Source organism: Dermacentor andersoni, chromosome 6 (genome assembly GCF_023375885.2).
Source record: "Dermacentor andersoni chromosome 6, qqDerAnde1_hic_scaffold, whole genome shotgun sequence".
Classification (NCBI taxonomy): domain Eukaryota; kingdom Metazoa; phylum Arthropoda; class Arachnida; order Ixodida; family Ixodidae; genus Dermacentor; species Dermacentor andersoni.
Genome location: NC_092819.1, coordinates 165,409,100 through 165,430,104, shown reverse-complemented (window position 1 = coordinate 165,430,104; position 21,005 = coordinate 165,409,100). Strand labels below are relative to the sequence as shown.

General features: G+C 44.3%; 1 protein-coding gene across 2 annotated transcripts in view; it reads left to right on the top strand.

Annotated features, from left to right (window-relative positions):
* Raf (Raf oncogene) overlaps positions 1–21,005 on the top strand; it is a 167,697-nt gene that overhangs the window by 42,658 nt on the left and 104,034 nt on the right. The window contains exons 9-11 of one of the 2 annotated variants that reach the window (XM_050172266.3): positions 254–293; positions 11,513–11,713; positions 15,579–15,721. In XM_050172266.3, coding sequence (XP_050028223.1) covers positions 254–293; positions 11,513–11,713; positions 15,579–15,721 — 384 coding nt within the window. The remainder of the gene's footprint in view (positions 1–253; positions 294–11,512; positions 11,714–15,578; positions 15,722–21,005) is intronic. The other variant, XM_050172267.3, reaches the window with a different exon arrangement.

Sequence of the window (21,005 nt, the reverse complement as noted above, 5' to 3'; positions counted from 1 at the left end):
ATTTCAGAACACATACTTCATATTTATACACCTGCACACCCTCAGGCGTCAAAGAAAATCAAGGCAAGATTAAAGGCATTTTTAAAAAATCATTTGCCCGAGCATACTCGGGCGTCAAAGATATGGCACCTATCTATCGTGGTGGGCAATCCTATTGTATTTGTATGCACAGGTAGCTTAGCTATTAAGTTGTTTGCACTTGGAACAGTGCCTTTCTATACATTCTCACAATTGTGTTCTCTCTTCCTAACAGGATTTTGCCAACCGCTACAGGTCACACAACTCTTCCGCAGGTCAGTTCCTTTGCTTGCTTGCTTGCCCCCCCCCCCCCCCCTCCCCCTCTCGTAAAGAAAACACTAAGCATGCCTCCTGTTTTTTGTGAGCAGGGAAAGGTGCAGCCTGCACAATTTACCATCATACAATGGAGTCACACTTGCTCTCAAGCGGCTCTTTATCATGGTTGTGCATCACAATGTGTCATTGTACCCATTGTTTGGGATATTCTGCATGTCTTGAATGACTGTGCAGTAGGACTCTGCAGTTTGTGGTGCACGTTAACTAACCACTTTGCCAGTTGATCCTGTGATGCAGCTTTGTGTCCAGCTAGCTTGTCATGCAAAGTAAGTAGGAAACATAGAAAAATTTTGGATTACTAAACACATATTATCCTATTTGATTTGACCCTCGCACGAAATACAGTAGAAGCTCGTAAAAATGATCCTGCTTCATAAGATTTCTCTGCACCTATGTGCATGATCAAGAATAAAAAAAAAAATGGCCCACTACAGTTCCACTTCCTTTTTTGGGTTAATACGTTCCTGGAGAATGGGATCGTGTGACAGGTTTTTGGGCGGCTAAATCCCATGCGATTAAGAAAAGGTGTGAGGTGCGCACCCTCAAGAGCAGTGGGCCACCTGCAGCTTACCTGCAGCGCTCGCTCTCCCAGGCCAGGTGGCATGCTTTAGTGCTCGTCGGTCATCGTACATTGCATTTGCTGCCGCTTTCTGTTTCAGAGTGCGTGTGCCGTCAGAAGCACACTGCACGCTTTTGATAGGCGATGACGCACTGCCATTCCCTGCTGCAGGCAGCGCAAAGTGAGGGTCGTGTTTCACTTTGGCGGCATCTCATTCTGGTTTCATTCAGCAGCTCGACCTTGTTTTGCTTCCCCGTAGCTGTCTTGAAACACTACACAATAAAAAGACGACAAAATGCTTCTGAGGCCACTCGTGCCCCATTAGCTTGATGCACATCGGCGTCCCGTGCCGCAACGGATTCTCACCGAGTGGACACCTAAAAGCTTCCTGCCAAGATAACCTGCCGGAAAAAACTGTTGACCCAGGCTGAATTCAAGGCTCACTAACGTAGGCTTGCCGAAGCTGTAAAAATTGCTATGTGCCTCCCTGGCCATACCAGTTTGGCGCATGTCGTTGCCTCGTGCTGCAACGTTTGACATATTGTGAAGGGCTAATGGCGGATTGGGAATAAAAACAGATTGGAATAGTTATGCATTATACCAGAAAATTAAGCATTAGGTGCTTAGTAATCGCCCTGGTCTATTATATAAAAATGGCTTTCACAAAAAGTCATAGTTTCGACCAAAAAGCAAAGCATCGATTGCAATAGCAAATTAGTAGACAGCTATACGAATTAAGGATAGTAGTTTTATCGGTTGTACAAACTTGTAATCATTCGCTTACTAACCAAATTCAAGTCACGTGTGCACAAGCAAACGTGAACACATCTTGCTCGATGACTGCGGAAACTCACTGTCAATACGCTGGAGTGAGGAAGTGTGGCGGCATCCGCGAGTGAATTCACGCTTTCCTTCGCTGCAACACAAACTAAGCAGTGAAAACTTCGCACGTGAAGCTGTCGGCACTCGGCGCATTCACTCTGTCCCCAGTCGCAGATCGCTTTCAAGATGGGGCCCGTACAGCTGCACCATACACAGCAGCTGCCAGAGTAGAATGCCCCCTCCTCCGCTCCCCCTGGTGCCTTGCGCACGACGAAAGGTGGCGTGCTTTGTCCCCGCTTTCCACCCTTGCGCAAGTGAGAGCTGTGAAGTAGGCACTTCACCCACTCTGTTGAGACATTACAAAAAACTGTATTCGTAAAAAATGCCTTGGGCTACTGTTTGAAATTTCTAACTCACTATTGCAGAATGCATGTTTTTGTGATTGCTATCACTAATTAAGAATCTACAGGCACTATTAACAAAATTTGCACGTACTAGATGTCCAGTTTCAGTATCAGAGTAACCTGCTTCAAAATTCAGATTAATAGTAAGTTACTTAGGGGGCTAGTTGGTTGCTGGCTTGATGGGACATGGTTATAACGGTGCATCTTAGGACGGGATGCAGAATGCACAGTGTTCGCTGCACGTGTTCCAAGTAAAGATTACGGTGGCACAGGCTGCAGTTGCCGGGACGTGGCAACTGTGTGGCTGGTTTGTATAGAGCACCGCGGCTCTGTTGATTGATTAGTGTGATGCCTCAATATTTTGCGAAATGAAAACACATATAGAGCTGCATGTGCTCAAATTTCGCATTGCGGAATATCATAATCATTGTTCAATTTTTTTTATGCGAAGCATTCTCTGCCTCATTGGTTGCACTTTGCAGTAGGCACGTATAGGTAGGTAGGTTCCTGTCTGCAGTATGAGACGCTGTGAAAAGGGATTTCCAATAATGATAATAGCAAAATTAAATGGATCTCTTATGTTATCTCTAAGACAACTTGAAGGCCAATGCATTAAAGTGTCCAACTGCCCATGCATTGAATACAGACACGTAACGCGCTCATCCCCTTTAGTTCGCTTAGTGTACTTTGCTTAGTCAATCCTATTGATTCCAAAAGTCAAGGGTTCAACTACCACCCAAGGTCATGGGTTCGAGTGCCCTAATTAACTCTATCTTAACTGTGTCTTAATTGACTTTGCCTTCATTAACGTCAGTGGGCATGAGTTCGACTCCCATCAAAGGTTCCGGGTTAGAGTGACTTAATTAACTATATATTAATTACATATGACTTAATTAATGTCACATTAATTACCACCAACGGTCTAGGGTTCGACCTCACCAAAGGTTGTAGCTTCAACTCCCGCCAAACCTCAGGGGTTCAAGTGCTTTCATTTTTTCTTAATTAACTGTGCCTGAATTAACTTTGCCTTCATTAACACCAAAGGTCATGGCTTTAACTCCCACCAAAGGTCGAGGGTTCGTAGCCTTTTTGTACTTTTCATCTCGTTGGCACATTATCGCTCAAGGTCGACTGACTGATGAGACATGTAAGACTTTCGCCTTAATAACTCTACATGGGCCATAAAAGATTCGGTAATTGTCTTCTGTGCATTCTCTCTGTGTCCCGTTCTCAAATGCGTCGTTATAACCATGTTCCATCTAGTCAGCCTAAGACGTTGCTTAAACAGTTGCCGTTTGGTGCTCCTGTTGGTTTATTCTATTTCTTTGTGGTTTCGAAGTGCACTGCCGTATTTCATTATTCCACCAAAATTCAGATTGGCCTACTCCAAACTGCTTCAGAATAAAATTTTATCCGTTCCAAATTGCTTCAAAGTGAAATTTAGTCTGCTCTAAGTTGCTGCGCCTGGAGGCTTACGAAAAAGGGCTCTACTTCAATTGAGGACGACACAACGAGAGCTATGGAAAGAAGAATGATGGGTGTAATGTTAAGGGATAAGAAAAGAGCAGATTGGGTGAGGGAACAAACACGAGTTAATGACATCTTAGTTGAAATTAAGAAAAATAAATGGGCATGGGCAGGACATGTAATGAGGAGGAAAGATAACCGATGGTCATTAAGGGTTACGAACTAAATTCCAAGTTATGGGAAGCATAGCAGGGGGCGGCAGAAAGTTAAGTGGGCGGATGAGATTAAGAAGTTTGCAGGGACGACATGGCCACAATTAGTACATGACCGGGGTCCAGGGTTGTTGGAGAAGTATGGGAGAGGCCTTTGCCCTGCAGTGAGCGTAATCAGGCTGATGATGATGATGATGATGAAGTTGCTGCAAAATGCAATTTTACTTGCTCCATAAATTGCTTTTAAATGGTTTTGAGCAGTCCCACCCCTGCTGTAGAGGTAGATGTGGAACTTTAAGGTCATCACAAATAAAGTTGTCCTGCTTGGCAATTTTATAATGTGGAAAATTTGATTATGATTTCACATCACTTTGTGGCTCATCAGCATCACTGGGCTGCAAAAGTCGTACCGTATTTACACAATTCTGAAGCACCCCTGAATCTAACATGCACCCAGTTCTCGCGGGCTTAGAGTAAAAAAATCAACGTGCTCTTGAAAATAAGGTGCACCTGGATGTAAACATGCATAGAATTTAAAAAATCTATTGCATGTCCCATGTTCGCAGTTAGTGCAGAATTTACCTTTCACATAAGGGAAGCTCCTCTTTTTTTTTTTTTAATGAATGCGGGACGTCATCGTCGTTGCCACTTGCGCTTAATTGGCTACAGATACCAAGCACACGAGGAGGTTTTCTCAAGCGATCACCTTTATATCTGCACTATCACTTTTACAATATTTTGTGTAACTCTGCATCAGACTTGTGGAAATATGCGGCTGAGAGCAATCTGCACAAATGAGCTTGGCAAAGTGGCAGAAACACTGCACGCCTCACGTAACTGCTGCTTGGTCGCGCGACATCTCACGAAGGGGATGGCATCACCAGAAGTGATCATAGTCGAGCACAACCCGCCTCAACCTTCAAGAAAACATACTCTGCCATCATTTCATGACCGTGATGACGCCGCATGTGAGAGCTCTGACGGTTGGCTGTTGTTAATGCCACAAACGCGGTTTTGATTTCGTGTCCAAATGTAATGTGCTGGCAATTTTCAGACCCATTTTTTCAGAAAAAGGTGCCCATTAGATTCGTGCAAATATGGTGCATGTTTTTTGCCACCAGTTGTGTCAAGTAGTGCTCAATCACACCTGCTGTGACCACCAGTGTTGTTTTGCACTTTCCCAATTTAAAATGTCAGCTGTGTAACGCACCCAGTCACTTTTGTCAGAAACTAGCATTATTTGAGATCAGGTGTAAGGATTTACGAGCAGCACTTTTTTTTATGTCAGGCATTCGCACCACCATGATTATTTACAAAATAGAGTGGCACACACCAAGAGTACTACAACACAGCATGATGCTGGTGTGCTGCAATGTCATAATCCCCGAGCATGAAAACCATAGCCATAGCACACTTTACGTGGGCTTAACCAACGCTCGGGCAGCAATGTACCCGGCTGTCCATGTCGGGGATAGGTGCTGGTTGTGACCCACCACGGTTGCTTAGTGGCTTTGGGGCTCCGCTGCTAAGCACTAGGTTGCGGAATCAAATCCTGGCTACGGCGACCGGATTTTGATGGGGGCGAAATGCAAAAACACTCATGGTACTTAGGTTTAGGTGCAAGTTAAAGAACTCCAAGTCGTCCAAAATATTTCGGAGTCTCCCACCATGACGTGCCTCGTAATCAGGTTGTGGTTTTGGCACGTAAAACCCCGTAATCTAGGTGCTGCTTGTGATAGCCAGTGGTGCCACGGGTTTAGAACACGACAAATCGTAGCGCAGAAAAACAAGGGACGGACAGAATACATGTGAACGACAGATAAGTGCTCATCTGTCGTCTCGTTTCATCTGTCCATCCGTGTTTTTATACGCTACAATTTGTAATGATGTTGAACCACAAGGCCAGACAGCTACAATTCCAAGGTTTAAAAGGTTTGCTGTGGCATTCTAGGAAACACACAGTGTGGGCAATCTCTTGTGCACTTTTGTTTTATGTGACGCAGACAGTTTGAACATGCATTCACTAACACTGCACTAAAAGAAGGCCCTCGTTGGAGAGTGCCACATGCAGAGGAAGAAAGCGCCCACATCGCTGTCATAAACTGACAGGGGTGCAAGCTCAGGCAGTCTGTTCAAAACAGCATGGAAGGCGGGGCTTACTTTTGACAGTGCTGTTGCAGTTTTGAAACATCAGCAAATTTCCAGTGAAGAAGGCCTTGATGATAGGCTGGTTGGGCATTGCGCACAGTGGCTTTCCCTTGGCACTCTGGTGGAACTGCCTGATACCTGCTTGGCCAGTGTATGCATCGGACTGCCTGCTTCCTGCACCGCAGTGCATATGTTTGCTGACGTCTACTGACGTAACAGCTGTGCATCCAAGAACAGGGCCTCCTTAAAGGCACACACAGAGGAGAATTAAGCTCAGCCGGCTGGTAAATTCGTACCTCATAACTTTTACGATTTTATCGTAAGATGCCCATTTCTGGTACTCGTTAACGATCGTTGTGTTGACCCGAATCTTTGACAAACTATTTATTTGCGTACGGCTTAAGACAAAAACAAAAGAAGACAAACACAGTTGCAGAGTAATTTTTATGGCCCAATTTTCCGGGCGCATTGATAACATGGGTGTACCCGTGTGGCAGCAACACCACTTGATAGAACTGATGCATAACGGCAACTGAACCTTTGAAAGCCATTACATGAATATTGCTTTAATAAACTTCGTAAGCATTTTCTGCAGCGCACATCATTGTTGCTGCACAGAGCAGAGTGCCTGTTCACAGAATCCCTGCAGAACAGTCTGCATATTTTTAATGAACAGTAGACATTGAAAAATCAAATAGTTTTAGTATTCTCAACAAATTTCAGTATCTTTTGCCTTCTACTGCAGTGTTTTTCTAGTTCTAAGGTTGGCAGTTCTGTAAAGTAGACTTCTGGACACCGAAAAAGATTGACTCGCCATCCCGGCCCTGGGAAAGTGGACGTCCAGTGAAGCTGTGGAAAACCGCCACTAAAACAGCTGAGGGGGGTATTCTTTACAAGTGCTAAAGCATTATATGGTCCATGAAGTGAGAAATCTGGCATTAACATCCAATGGTACCAAAACCCATGGGACCAAGTGGTGACGTCACATTTGACATGATGACGTAGCATGATTATGTCATCATGTCAGACGTCGTGTGATGATGTCATCACACCAAAGGTCACGCAATGACAGCATCACGTCAAATGTGATGTCACGCGATGTCACTGTAAAGTGATGGTGTCGCCTAATAACGTCATGTGATGCTTCTTATAGAAGCACCACACTGTCCACTTCCCTCTCACTGTCTCCAGAATCGGCCCACATTTTTGTTGTGCACACTGCCACAAAAAAATCCCGACCAGCTAGAGGCTAACACCTTCACTCTAAATAATCCAGTCCTACCATGAGTCGAGGCATGGAAGGCTGGTGTCAATGCCGCCTTGGGGTTCCCTTATTGGCTCCCCATGAGGATGGACAGTGGCTAGCAGATTAACAAAAATTGCGTTGCATCCCTGAGGAGCCAGGTAGGCAACGTTTTGACAACTCAGTGACACGAAAGTATACTTTAAAATCAGTGACATCATATTGACAGAAAGGTGTGGCTGCATGCAAAAGTGAAACAAGGGAAAAGCTGTCCTTTCATTTTTGCCACAAGTAATCAACATTTTCCTGCTAAATGAATTAATGAAGCGTCTTCTGTCACCAGCCTAAGCTGATGTGACGTCCCCTCTTTGGTGCCACTGTAACTCTCTCTGCAAATCTTGAAGGGGGGTGAAGGAGGCCATGGGATGCATTGTGCTGGTAGGTGCAGTTGTTTGTTGTTGGCCTGATTGTTGCCTGCTCATTCTTCACTGAGGTTGTATGCTCACTTTATCATGTTCGGGTATCGTTTCGCATGGCACAACATGCTCAGTGTAGCCATAGCTTCTCTGACTTGATGTGAACATGCCAACGAATTTGTATGGTGGTTTCCCTGAACATGATTGGTTGAGAGTATGGCCCCAGAGTACTTTATGCCTGGCTAGAAATTACTGGTGACTCAGGATGTGCTACCGAACTAAGTTGTATTTACTGTGTGCAGTCTGCTTCCATTTGTCATATCTGTGTGCAAAAACTGTCATGTTCTCTGTGCTCCTTTAATTTGTGCAGATGTCTATGGTTAAAGGGGCACTAAAGTCAAATACTAAGTCAAGATAAAGTGATAGATTAGTGATTGAGAATCTCTAAGGTGTCAATATTATCGCGAAATCGAGGTAAATGCAGGACATGATTAGAGACTCTCCTGAGACATTCAAGCACTTGCCCGATGACGAAAGCACTCCTCAATTAAATTCCGACACTAGTACTCTACTACTCGTTGCAAAAAACAACCTCGTATTATATTATAAGATGAAATAAAATGCCACTTGTCCAGTTCCATTTCATGTTTAGAAAAAAGAACTCATTGAACTTACCGTTGACAACGACACGGGCGGTCGAAAGGTTCCGTTTTCAATTGACTCTGTTCCGCCCGTACTTTTGCATTTCAGTACTTTCCTGATTGCGTAGTGCTGCACTGGTTTTCCTGGCTCTTGAAACTCATACAAACTGCAAGTAGCAGAGAATTCAACTTCCATGTGATGTCGCGGGATGCCCAAATGGTCTACGCCACTTGACCAAGAGCACCTGCAGCAGCGAATCCACCGATCTGTCTTGGCTCGGTGCTGCTGTCTGTCGGTCGCCGTTTTACTTGCCGACGGCAGCAAAGGGCGGTGATGGCGTACGCAACGTCACCATTCCCCCAGTTGGGTGGCGGGAGATTTAAATTTTGAAAAAGGTATTCGGACCCTTCAGATACAGTTTTCTTGTAAACTAAGTACTTTCTTGGCACAAAACAAGCGTTGCAAGGTTTCTCTAAAGGTATTTAAACAGTTTACGTTGACTTTGTCCCTTTAAGGGGAACACCACAGCAGTATTGGCAAACTGTCCACAAGATGTCATTTTGCCACCCACTATGGGTGGCTGCAGTTGTAAGACTTCCTCTGTCAATGTTCGAGGGCTGGCTAAAGATACTGATCAGTTGGCTGCAAAAAACGCAGAAGCCTTTGAATCAAACTAAGCAGCAGAAGGGAAAATTGTGCGAGCTGTAACTACCCTGTGTTAAGTAACATGTGACGAACTTGCCCACCGGTCCATTTGCTCAACGGCTCTGAGCTGGGCCAGTTGGTTTACATTCATTATGGTGAAACAGCACATGTGATGTGACCTGACATGTGACCTGACATCTTTTAGCTCGTAGTACCGGCATTCCACTACAACATGAGCAGCGGGAAAAATGAGTGATAGCAGGAGCTTGCCACATTGAAGCTAGAAGGACTTAACGTTTTTAATTTTTTTCAACGTTTGTATAGTGTGCATAGATGCATAGGCAAGTCAAAAGCACAAAACTAAATTTTGCACTTCACAGAAAGCAACTACAGATGTCGGCAAAAAATTGTAAAAGGGTGCTAGACAAAAGCACCCATCTCATAGAAGGTGCTTTTTCCCAGCATTGAAAGCATGTCACAAGCACGCTAGTGAAACCATAACAATCGGATTTTTTCATATGGCTAGCAGAAGTAACAAAAAGCAATATAAATGAAAATTAGTTGCCCTGAAAGAGCTCATTTAAAAAAAAAAATCTGAAATTTGTCACATTTCTTGAATGTTCTAAATGTTGATCTTCTGTGTCTATTATTTGGAGCCTCATATTCTTTAAATTTGCCCCATGCATAGTTCTCAAAGTCACAAATGAATAAGGAGATTTTTCACTGGCCTAGTAGATTTAAAAATAATTTTTTTAATTCATTCCTATTAACTTGCAAGTTTGTCATTATTTAAAAAGCAAACCACCCAGTTTCCTATTTTCTTTTTTTTAATATCACACATAGCTTTCCTGTGCAGTAAAAAGAGACTGCGAAATGAGATGTTGCACCATTTTTTTCTTGTGATGTTGTGAAATGTGAAGTTTGCTTTTACCATCGTCTGAAATATGGTTAAAAAAAAAAAAAGAAGAAACATCTTGTGCAGATCCTCATTGTTTTAAGTCTTTGGGTAAGGTATGTGAGGTGGATGGAAAGCATTACTCAGCATATAACCTTTTCAACTATACTTGGACACTGAAAAGTGACTTTACATCCTTGCTCGTGTAATGTGAGCCTGAAAGAGCCAGGTTACCAGTGGGTGCAAATGTCCTGTAAGCATTAAAATTGCTCTAGTGATGGAAAGACATAAGAGAAAAGAATAGCAGCAAAGGCATGAAATGGAAAGGACCAAAATCTGAAGCTCAAGCTTGAAACGGGGGAAATAAAATCACGAATTTGCAAACATTTCAAAAATGTACTGAATTTCCATTTATTTTTAAAGATGTCTGCTTCCTTAGGATCCTGAATCACCTTATTCTTTGTTACCTCTGCTAACTAGGGTAAAGACGAGTCAAAATTTCTTCTCACCACTGTCAACCACTTTGAGTTGACAAATCGTAGTATTCACAGAAAAAGAGTCGACAAACAAGAGCTAACTATCAACAGAAGTTCATTTTCAGTGACCGCATGTTTGTATTGAAAATTGTTTGCACTGAACAAGTGAGAGTGGAAGCTAGGAAACTTCGTAAAAAGTTGAACTTTTATGAAGCTCTAAATGAATTTCTGAATTAAAAAGGACTTGACGTATTGTTAAACAAGAAAGCCCAAAAACCTAAATGCCTTCTACAGTTATTGTATGGGAACAGGACACTTGGCAGAAACCGCTTGCATATTATTTACAAAAACATCTTAATCTCTTAAAAATGAAAAATCTGTTTGTTAGTAACAGAAGAAGTTATAGATTTTTAAGTTTTAGCTGTGATGTATGATTTGATGCTTTTGCTATTGATGTGGAACACCTTTCTTACTCACTACTTCATGACGAATTGCTGATTGCTGTAGAAGAGTACACTGGTGTGTCAGTGTGTATCTTTACGGTCTATGGAATTATGAAATAAATTAGGAGTGTGAAATGTACAACCAGTTTTTGTGTCTCGTGGAGTAGCCCTGTGCTAAGATGCACATTCTATTGCCTCTTCACTGCCGTATTCCTGCTTCTGGATTTCTGATGCCGAAAGCATATCCTGTGTTGCCAGGTAGCCCTTATTTGTGTAGCAAGTGTAGAAGTCTACTTTAGTGTGTTTGCCAGAGAGCTGTGCTATGTAGTTTTGTACTAGTGCTGTGAGCATGTTTGATTTAAAGGAAGGAGAATTGTGGTCCCTCTAAATATTTTTTTTTAGACAACCGTCATGCCTGCTTCATCTTAACATTGACTTCTCAATGGCCATGAAATTGGTGGCTGTAAACCTTAGAGTACTCCAAGTTCTACAGGACAATGTTCCTTGGCACAAGTTGAAAGCTTTAGTGAAGATGTAACAAAAAAAGCGTCAATGCTTGCATTTTGCTTGCTACTTGGTGTCGCTTAGACAAGCTCAAGAAATGGAAGGTGCCTCGATGCGCATGAGGACCTGTAGCCTGAATGATCAAAGTCTTGTGCGAACGACAAAGCTGTGTAATGCACCTCGGCCCCTTTCTCCTTCCTCTGAGGTAGCAGCAGCAGCATGCGAGTCTTGTTGCATGACCTAACTGTGGTTGCCTGTGGCTGCGTGCACGTGTCCTGGCAGAATCCTCGCCGCAGGCCGCACGCAGCTTTTGGTGCAATGGCTTCCCGTCCCTGTCGTACTCCCCTCCGCCCCGCGGGAGCACATCCACCCCTTCGTCGTCATCCCACCACCTGACCCTGCCCCACCCATCATCGGGGAGCGCCTCCAAGCGGCATGCCTTTGCATACGCCTCGCAGAGGGCGCCACCGGGGGCATCGGGAGGTGCGTGTCTTGCAGCCGGCCTCTGCACGGCACTCGCTGTCACTGTGCACGTCTGTCTGAGTCGCAGACACGTGGTGGTTGTTGGACAAAGCCAGGGCATAGATGGGGGAAGCCATTGCAGAACTTGGGGATACTGCTAGGAAAAAAGGATTGGCTTTTCTTGGGGCACCAACACGTGTTTGTGGGGCACAGCTATCGCCATCATCTGTTTGGCCGGTAAGGTACCCTTAGGGTCAGAAATAAAGCAGTCTGGTGAAAGCAGTACTGCTCATGTGTGTGTGTATGTGTATGTGCAACTAGTGTATACTCTTGTGTAAGGGCTGCACCCATATTTTACAAGTGTGCACCTCATTGGGATGCAGTGATATCTCCACACGATGTCAACACAGCACATGGGGGCATATTGGTGTCCTCTTTGGTTGCATCTGCAGTTGAGCGTCTGTTGGTAGGAACCTTCCCAGCTCAAGCGTTGATGTCGTCATGAAATTTGTTTCTCAGCTTCCAGTTCCTTCACACTTTCCACTTGCTCCACGACGACTTCTGCTGTGCACCGTCCAAGCACTGCCCTGACACACTGCGTAATAAGCTTTGGTTGCACCTGCATCAGTTGAAAAGTGTCGAGGTGTTCCGTGCGGGCTTTATGTGTGTGCACCAGTACAGTCCACACCCAAACATACTTTAAGATATTCTTCTCACTTTGCTTGATCTGCCTAATTATCAATGCAACAAATTCCATGTTTAAAGGGACACTAAAGGCAAATATTAAGTCAAGCTTAAGTGATAGATCAATGCTCGAGGACGCCCAAGGTGTCAGTATTATCGCGAACAATGTTTTAGTAATAGAAAAATGGGGGTAAATGCAGGACACAGTTTGCGATTCAGCCAGGACATTCAAGTGCTAGCTCGATGACGAAGGCACTCCTCATTTTATTTCTGTCGCTAGTACTCAACTTCTCATTATAAAAAGATAATTCCATTCCATTGTAAGACTGAAGAAAATTCTACTTTTCTAGTTCTGTTCGATGTTTAGAAAAAATAATTCATTGACGTTACCCTTGACAACCGCGGGCGCTGGAAAGGTTTTGTTTTTGCTCGACTCTGCACCACCCTCGCTTCCGCGTTTCGGTAGTTTCATTATCATCGCTCAGTGCTGCACTGGTTTTGCTAGCTCGTGAAACTCCAGCAAAATGCAAGTAGCAGAGATTTCCACGTCTATTTGATGATGCAGGCTGCTCGAACGGTCCACGCCACTTGGCTTGGTTTGGCTTGGTTTCTCCATGGTAGCATATTTGTGTTTTGCACAAAAAACCTTAGCACCCTCTGCAGGGCGCCGTTTTACTCGCAGACGGCTGTAGAGGGTGGAGATAGCATATTTAACGTCGCCACTCTTTCACTCGGCGCCGAGCGACTTGAATTGCGCCAATGTTATCCGCACCCTTCAGACATGATCTTCTATTAGGGGGTCTTTTCTTGGCCTGAAACAAGCACTACAAGGTTTCTGGAATGGTATTTTAACAGTCAACGTTGACTTAGTATTTGCCTTTGGTGGCCTTTTGAGGGATCCGTCTGTAAAAGACTATTGGGTACAATGGACAAATATTGGGGCAAATTTTGTCTAAATGGTGTAAATGCAATGTAGTAACACAGCAAGTAGGGCTAGTTGGTTTGGTTTCATAATAAATGTCAAGCGTGCAAAAAAAGGATAAAGGCAAGAAAAGAGCATTCACCCTTTCTGCTTTCTTGTCTTTGGCCCTTTGTGCACTCTTGGCAACCTTTTTAAATACAGTATGCTTTTACGCAGCGACACATGCATGTGGCAGTACACTGCACGCAACTATCTCCGGCCGTTAGTGGTATGTGGAAAAATCCACGTTTTCTAAAGAAACGAACACATTAGCGGTAAGCTTAATTTTGATGGGGACAAAATGCAAAAACGCCCCTGTACCATGCACAGGGTGCAGGTGAAAGAACCCCAGGTGGCCAAATTATTGCAGACTCCCCTACCACAGCATGCCGCACAGTCGTATCATGGTTTTTGCTCGTAAAGGCTCGGAATTTAATTGTTTTCTTAGTTAGTTTGTTTTGTTTGTTTGCTTTGACTCGCACTGCCACCATGGCAGCTGCTCAAGATCCCCATGGTCCTGATGTTACGTCGACTGCATTGCTGCACAGCAGTGCGATTGCAGCAGTCAAGTGCAAACTGAGAGGGTGAGCAGCAAGAGAAGGCTCATGCGGCAAGGGGACTCGGAGGAGCAGAGAATGTTGCTTCTCTTGGCTTACTCAGGGGGCGCACACCCAATCACTCTATTTAAACTCCAGATGTCTAGGTGCTTCTAATGAGTCTAGTGAGTGGCAAAGTGAAATCAGTCATCTGCAGAATCTTGGTTTCAACTAGTTTGTGCTGCTTATAAATGTCTGAACAAACCAGTGGGGTTTCTAGCTTCTTTGCAACTTTTGTTGGAGAACCCCTCCAATCACTTTGCCAGTACTTAATGCAAAAATAGTATTAATAGTGCCTTTAGGCTGCTCAAGACTTTTTTAATGCAGAGTGCAAGGTATTGTGAAGCTCTTATTTAAAATTTGCATTCTCCAAACTGCTTCATAATACAATAACGTTCTACAGGCTGCTCCAAAGTTAGAATTTGACCGCTCCAATCTGCTCCAGAATGAAATTTTATCTGCCCTAAAGGTTGCTACAAAATTACTTTAGACATTCCCATCCCTGCTCTCTCCTTATGCATTGAAAAGATTGCCCCTTTTACCCGGAACTGCGAGCCTCCGTCAGGCTAGATGCAAGCCAGCATCGTTCACGGATGTTTCACCATATATGCAGAATACCTGGGACACTACAGTAGAGGTTTAATTTGCACGTCAACCTACTCTCGCCCCCATATTCAGAAATGCATCTTGACTTGAAGCCCGTGCTTGATTTAAATGACGCCTGTCATGGACACGCCAAAGGAAATGTAATGAGTGTCTTGGGCACATTCACGCCAGGCGTCGTTTAGATCAAGTCGAGCACGAGCTTCAAATTAAGATGCATATATTAATACAGGGGTTAGTATACAGTGTGCTTCATATTTGTACACACATTTTGCTCACTCGAGCACACCCCGAGGGTTCTCACCCCTTCCCCTCCCCCCCTTCAAGTTGGTGTTGCTCTGGAATGCATCAGCCTGCACGTAATGCTGTCGTTATTTGTTAATAGCTGTCATTATTGACATTGGTAGCTTGTTGCACCTTATGTGGAAATTGCTTGTTTTGCATGTGCACTTAGCTTTGGCCACCACTGAGACACAGGCACGTCACCTTGTTCAGGATGGCAAGCACTTCCTCACGGCGACCATGCGTGAGACCTGGAAAGATTATCTATTCACAGCCTAGCATCTGTCACAACATCGCAGGTTGCACTAGTCAGAAGGGAGGACACGTTTTGCATACACCGGGTCAAAATGTGTAGCATTAAGGGCCAAATGAGTGTTTCAGCAAATACTTCCTCTGCAAGCACTTTAGACTCATTGACGGCAGTTGCGATATAATTGGAAGTGTTGACCTTCTAATAGTAGCGGGTTGTGCACTGGCAATAAAGAAAGCATCCAAAGTCTGTTAGACAAACGTGTGCGACATCGGCCTGCTCGGTGAAGTCCAGTCGTGTGATTGCTTGAAAGGACAAGACTGTGCTGGTCACAATTTTCGGATTGGTCATAGTGGATGAAGAGGGCTCGCTGCAAAGGGAAGCACTTGAACAAGTGTTGTGGAGTGAGAGAAAAAAAGGGGGGGGGGGGGGGAGCTTGTTTAACACAAGCTGCTGCATTGTGGGACGGCCTGTGGAGTGGAGATCCCGTTTGCTTTGCGGATGGAGCAGGTCTGGCGCCACCGCAGAGTGCGTCCAGTCCCAGCGGCAGTCCAACGCGGACACAGAGTGCTCAGGGCTCGCCGACTAGTGCTCACAAGACGTGCCGACCGCGGGCTCGATCGGCCGACGAGAGCTCCAAAAAGGCCATCACGGTGAGTGTGTCTGGCCATCACAGGGCCAATCTTTCTTTCTCTCTTCTTTTGAGGCCTTAGGATAAACTTTATATTCTAGTCTACCACAAGTTGGCAGACTAGAAATGGCAAATTATGCGCACTTTGCTAGGCTTCAGGGGAACTTCAGTGTGCACATTCATAGGCACAATGTTGGCTCTCGTAAAGCCCACACGGCCACTTCGGGGTGTGAAATTTTGAAAGAAAGTTTCTAAGCTATCACATGCCTATCACATACTGGTTAATTACCACCAGCCACTACAAGATGACACTAGCCAGTCTAAAAAATAACGTTGGTTGCTGGCTGTAAATGTGTTCGTAGTTAGCCGCCAGTGGTTGCACTTATTTGAATAGCAGTCTGAGCGCAGTTCAAGGCACGAGTGAGCAGCCGTAAGTTTGCCTCGTGTAAGGCCCACACCCAGTAAAAAATCTGAGAAGGATGTGTAGGCCTCACGTGAGTAAACACGGTAGTTGCACCTCCAGTCCCTTTTTCTGCCTCTGAATTTGTGTGTCTATCGAAAAGGTTCTTTCCGTACTGCGCCCATTGGGCATCATTAGCCCTCTAAGGATGGTTTGAAACGCCACTTTTGAGATGTTTTGCGCCGCTCACCGACACACTGCATTATCGGACATGAAGGAAGACAACTATATTTTTTTTTTTGAGCAGTTCGCTTTTTTCCCGTCAAGCTGCAATGTTTTAATGCGCTCTGAAGTTTCACGAGCATCAAAGTAGAAAACGAAAATGGCCGCCTCCGGGAGCAGCGCGCGCACTTCGAAAGATAGCAGATTTCGCAATTCCACTGCGTCTGCAGCTGATTTTATCGATGGATCGCGCAGCAGCGAGTCCGACGGTGCTGCCTTTTCGTCGGACTTAGTCTCTGAGAGGGACGACGACGCATACCAACCCGGAACATCGGCGGCCGCAGCCCGGCATGCCAAACTGTGGTGCTTGCAGTTCAATTTTCGTAGTGGAACACCTGCTCAATGAAAAACCTTTATTTTTTCGGACATAGTGCCTATTAGACGGCAGTATATTTTGTATATCTCATAATTTTGGTTATGTTTTTCTTAGTAGAAACAAGCGCGTCTCGGCAAACTGTCCAATTTTATCCCACAATCTTGATTCTGGTGATTTATATATCTTTTATGACATACATCGTGCTAATAAAGCTTTTATGCATGAAAAGTGCATCCATTCTGCTTTTTGTTCATGTATTACATAAAATATTGAGTGGAGTAGTTCCTTCAGAAAAAAAAAAAATCTGGCATAAGATTCAGAAAACACCTATATTCCCCATAGTAGGGAAAGAGTTAACTGAGCTAGCTGGGTTATTCTTTGAGGACTGTAGCAGCAGAAATTGTGGGACACAGACACAAAAAGGAACGTATAGACACAGACGTAGCTGCACTGTCAACTGATTTCTTTATTGAAATTCCCGCACTTTTTATTTCGTCACCAAATCTTATCCCTTTTACCTTCCTGAGGCTTCTCTCAAAGAAGCAATGTCTTGTCAAGGCCACAGATGGTGTGCTTACACATTGCACTCCTGTTTGACTTATCTCCCATGCTTCGAAACTCTCCCGAGTTAACCTGTTGTCATTCTTTTTCACGACTTGCACATCGGGCACAGCTTGAGGGTGCACATGCAAACTTGGCTATCTTTTCCATTTTTGTTCGTTTTGCAATGTTTGCAGTGCAGGGCTAGATTGCTGACCCTGATAGTGGTGATGCTTGCTCTCTTGTCCAATCATTTGGGCATCTTCCTGTTTACCCCATGTATTGTTCCCCATGTGCACTGCTCTCCCTCCCTCTCTGTCCCTCCCTCTCTGCTGCTACAATCCTCATAGGCCTGGTAGGCTCAATGGAGTTGTGTCTGTAGCTTCAGGTTGGTATCGACGACTGCAAGAAAGATTTTGGGCTGGCAACCTCTCTCACATGGACGTGGCTCCACAAAAATGCTTTGCTCCGGCGCCTCTGCAATATCCCTTCCCTGCCACGCCAGGAACAACGCATTGCATGAAGCACCCTTGACTTCTGTTCCAAGGAATATCAAGCTTCATGCAGACTGCTTCTGTGGGCTTGCCTATCTGTAGCGCAAGAACAATAAGACCGTAAAAGACATTAAATGGTTAATATTGCATTGGAACTGCAAATTGGGCTGGTTGGACAGGACTCGTGGTGACAGACAAAACTTGAGTGCTGCCACTAGGAAACATAAAGGCACATGCACCAACCAGGAGTCGCTAAGCTTAATGACACAAAGTATGATTACATTGATAAATCGTTATAGGCAGCATGTGCCAATTGACAGTGTGTCACACAGAATTTTACTTGCTTTCTTGCTGTGCTGGGGTGCGCTTTTCCTTGTGCTTTTTTTTTTCTTTTGTTTATGTATATCCATATACAGTTAAACCTAGATATAACAAAGTATTTCACTTTGTTAGCTGGTCCATAGAACACCACGTATATTGAACTTTAATGTTAATGAACTTTCAGTGCCACCGCGAAGGCGTGCCGAGGCAGTAAATGGAAACTGCCGCAGACGCAGGTGGGCGAATTGCACGGGGATTGTTTGTGATCGTGTGCTGCATGACAGAGAGTGGCTGCTTAAACGAGTCCCCCTCGACAAGATCCTGTGGGGGAGAGCGGGCCTTTATTTGGGGAGGCGAGGGGGGTGAGCGTGCGGGCCTCTCCTCCGTGTGGCTCTCGGCGCACTGCCCCATGTTCGAGGTAGTCTGCGGTGTGTGGGAAACCCAAGGTATCTGGGGATGCATGTGCACTCTCTTCCCACACGTGTAGCACTGGAGGTCGTGTAATCTCGAGCTTGAGAAATGCGTTGACGCTAAGGCAGATGTAGTATTCGCTCCCTTGTGCCTGCACTCTTTATGTTAGCATCATCCCACTGTGGGCAACACTATCAGTCGCAGCCATAGAGTTTCTCACTATAACACCTAGAGGGAAATCTGGCTCCACCGTCTATGGCTGTTTCTTAAGGGGCGCTGTGCCGTCATGGGAATGACGGTATATGTGCCTGCGAGGCTTGTGTTGGCTGGTGTTGTAAGAGACTTCGTCTAAGACGTGGATGTGGCTACAGAAATAACGCATTCTTGAAGTTAAATCTTCATAAAACATTTCCATTCACACATATTGCATATTCCTGTGAAGGTTATTCACCTACGATACATAACCAAGCAAAGAAAAGCACGAACAGACGACAAACTGTTCCAATGCGAGCGCGAATCTTGTCGTCTGTCCTCCAACTTTAGCGGCCCGCTGATATTTTTTATGTTTCATATAATTGTACATGCAATAACAAGTTCTCATATTGAAACAAAACATGTCTTTGTGTAATAATAGAGTTAAAACAGCTTTTTACTTTCTGTTTTAGTAGGAAATTAATCATTGTGACAGACGAAACGGTGCTTGCCAGGCACGTATACAAGGTGTCCTGGCTCTCCGAGAACGATGCCAATCAGAAGTCATGATATACGGGCATTCCTGTCCCATGCATACCACAGCGCAGCAGTGCCAGATTTTCCTCTAGGTAATATAGTGAGAAACTGTATGGTCGCGGCAGTGAAGTGGACGCAATAGCTTTCGCAGGCTGTGCTTCGTATCGCTGATCTGAAGATATTGTCGACACCAAATAAAACCGTATCTTTGGTTGTCGACTCTGAAATTCAACAAAGCAGTTAATTTTCTCTCATTTAAGTTTGTTTTTTCCAGTTGCCTTCTAATTCAGAAAATCTTGCGGCCCTTTCCGTGAGGGAGTTATCAAAATTTGTCAGCGGCTGTACTTATTTGCATAACATGTCAAAATTCAGTACAGCGAATTTCAGTATTGTTTAACAAAGTAGCGTGCCAATTTTACCGACTTCACAATGCTTAACTGTATCCCAGGTAGATCCCAATGAAAATTTCATTTCTGGTACAACACTCTTGTCGGGCACTTCCTTCTTTGTTCCTTGTGTTAGCGCTAAGTTTTCTTTATAACCATGCTGATATTGCAATGATGAAAGCGGTTCACAACAAAGTAATCGTAAAGAAATTCAGGAAATTTTGGTGCTTTCCTGAAAAAAAAAAAAAAAAGCTGGCACTGAAAGGGTTAAAAAGCTGTTAAGTATGAGTTTTGTGCTTCCTGTGAAAACCAGTGAAAAACACGAGAGCAGTGAATGTCTCTCCTTCTCTTTCACTTTCATGTTGTGTTTTCAGTCTTCATATCGTGAAAGTCAGCCCAAGCTCTCATTGTATCCCTTAAAACAACTATCCTGGAGAGAAAGCAGGCCAAGAGAGGAACTAGATCGCTGGTCAAGTTGAGAATCTTCCCTACGCTCCCGTCGGCCTCTGACTTTGTATTATACGGACACTAGCGCCAGAGGTACCCATCAGTTAGACCTGATCAGTTTGCGAATACATGGCATCTTGGCAGCAACACGGGCACACCTGGCAGCGCAATTGGAAAGCGCGCTCCCCAACCACGCACACACTTTCTTTTTCTTTACAGTGCTAGCATTCGGCATTTCAGATGTGGGGCAATGACAAGACTCCATTCTTGAATAAATTGCAGCAATTTCACGAGAATGTTTCAGCCAATGTCTTGTTTGAACCAAGGCCAGAGAGACTGAGGATGGACTGGCAATGAATGCCAGCCATGCCATGTGCATCAAATAGGGAGAGCCAGGGGGGATATGTAATAATAATGTTCTTTCTTGGACAGCACATTGCCAGTGATGATGGACGTCAGTTAATGTGTAACCAAAAAATATTTAACCTTGCAATTCCAAAATTGAAGGTGCTCAAGTCGTGTACATTTAGACATACGGGGTGATCATTTTTAAATTTTCTGGAATTTTTAAAAAATGTTTTGTTCCAGATAACATAATTCTAGTCATTGAGCTGGATTATTTGGAGTGGCAGACATTACCTTAAGAGACACCAAAACAGACATTCATACATACCAACCCTCCCAAATTTGTTTACGTATTTAGGCCCATTTTAGGATTTTATGAACAAGTTTAATGAAAAAGTAATTTTGTTTGCAAATATGTTCACAGTTCAGTCTCTGTACCTTCCCTTTCAAGTCTTCTGACGGCGAAAAGATGCAAAAGGGATACTTGCTTTAAGCAGGTTTATAAAAACATTTTCTTGAAGGACATGAAATTGGCAACAGCTGAGTCACTGAAAAAGTCACTGTGATCTAAAAACAGTTTGTTGCTTGTCATTGTTAGCTGTTCCAAGTTTTTTGCTGCTTGGTGTGCTGCGTAT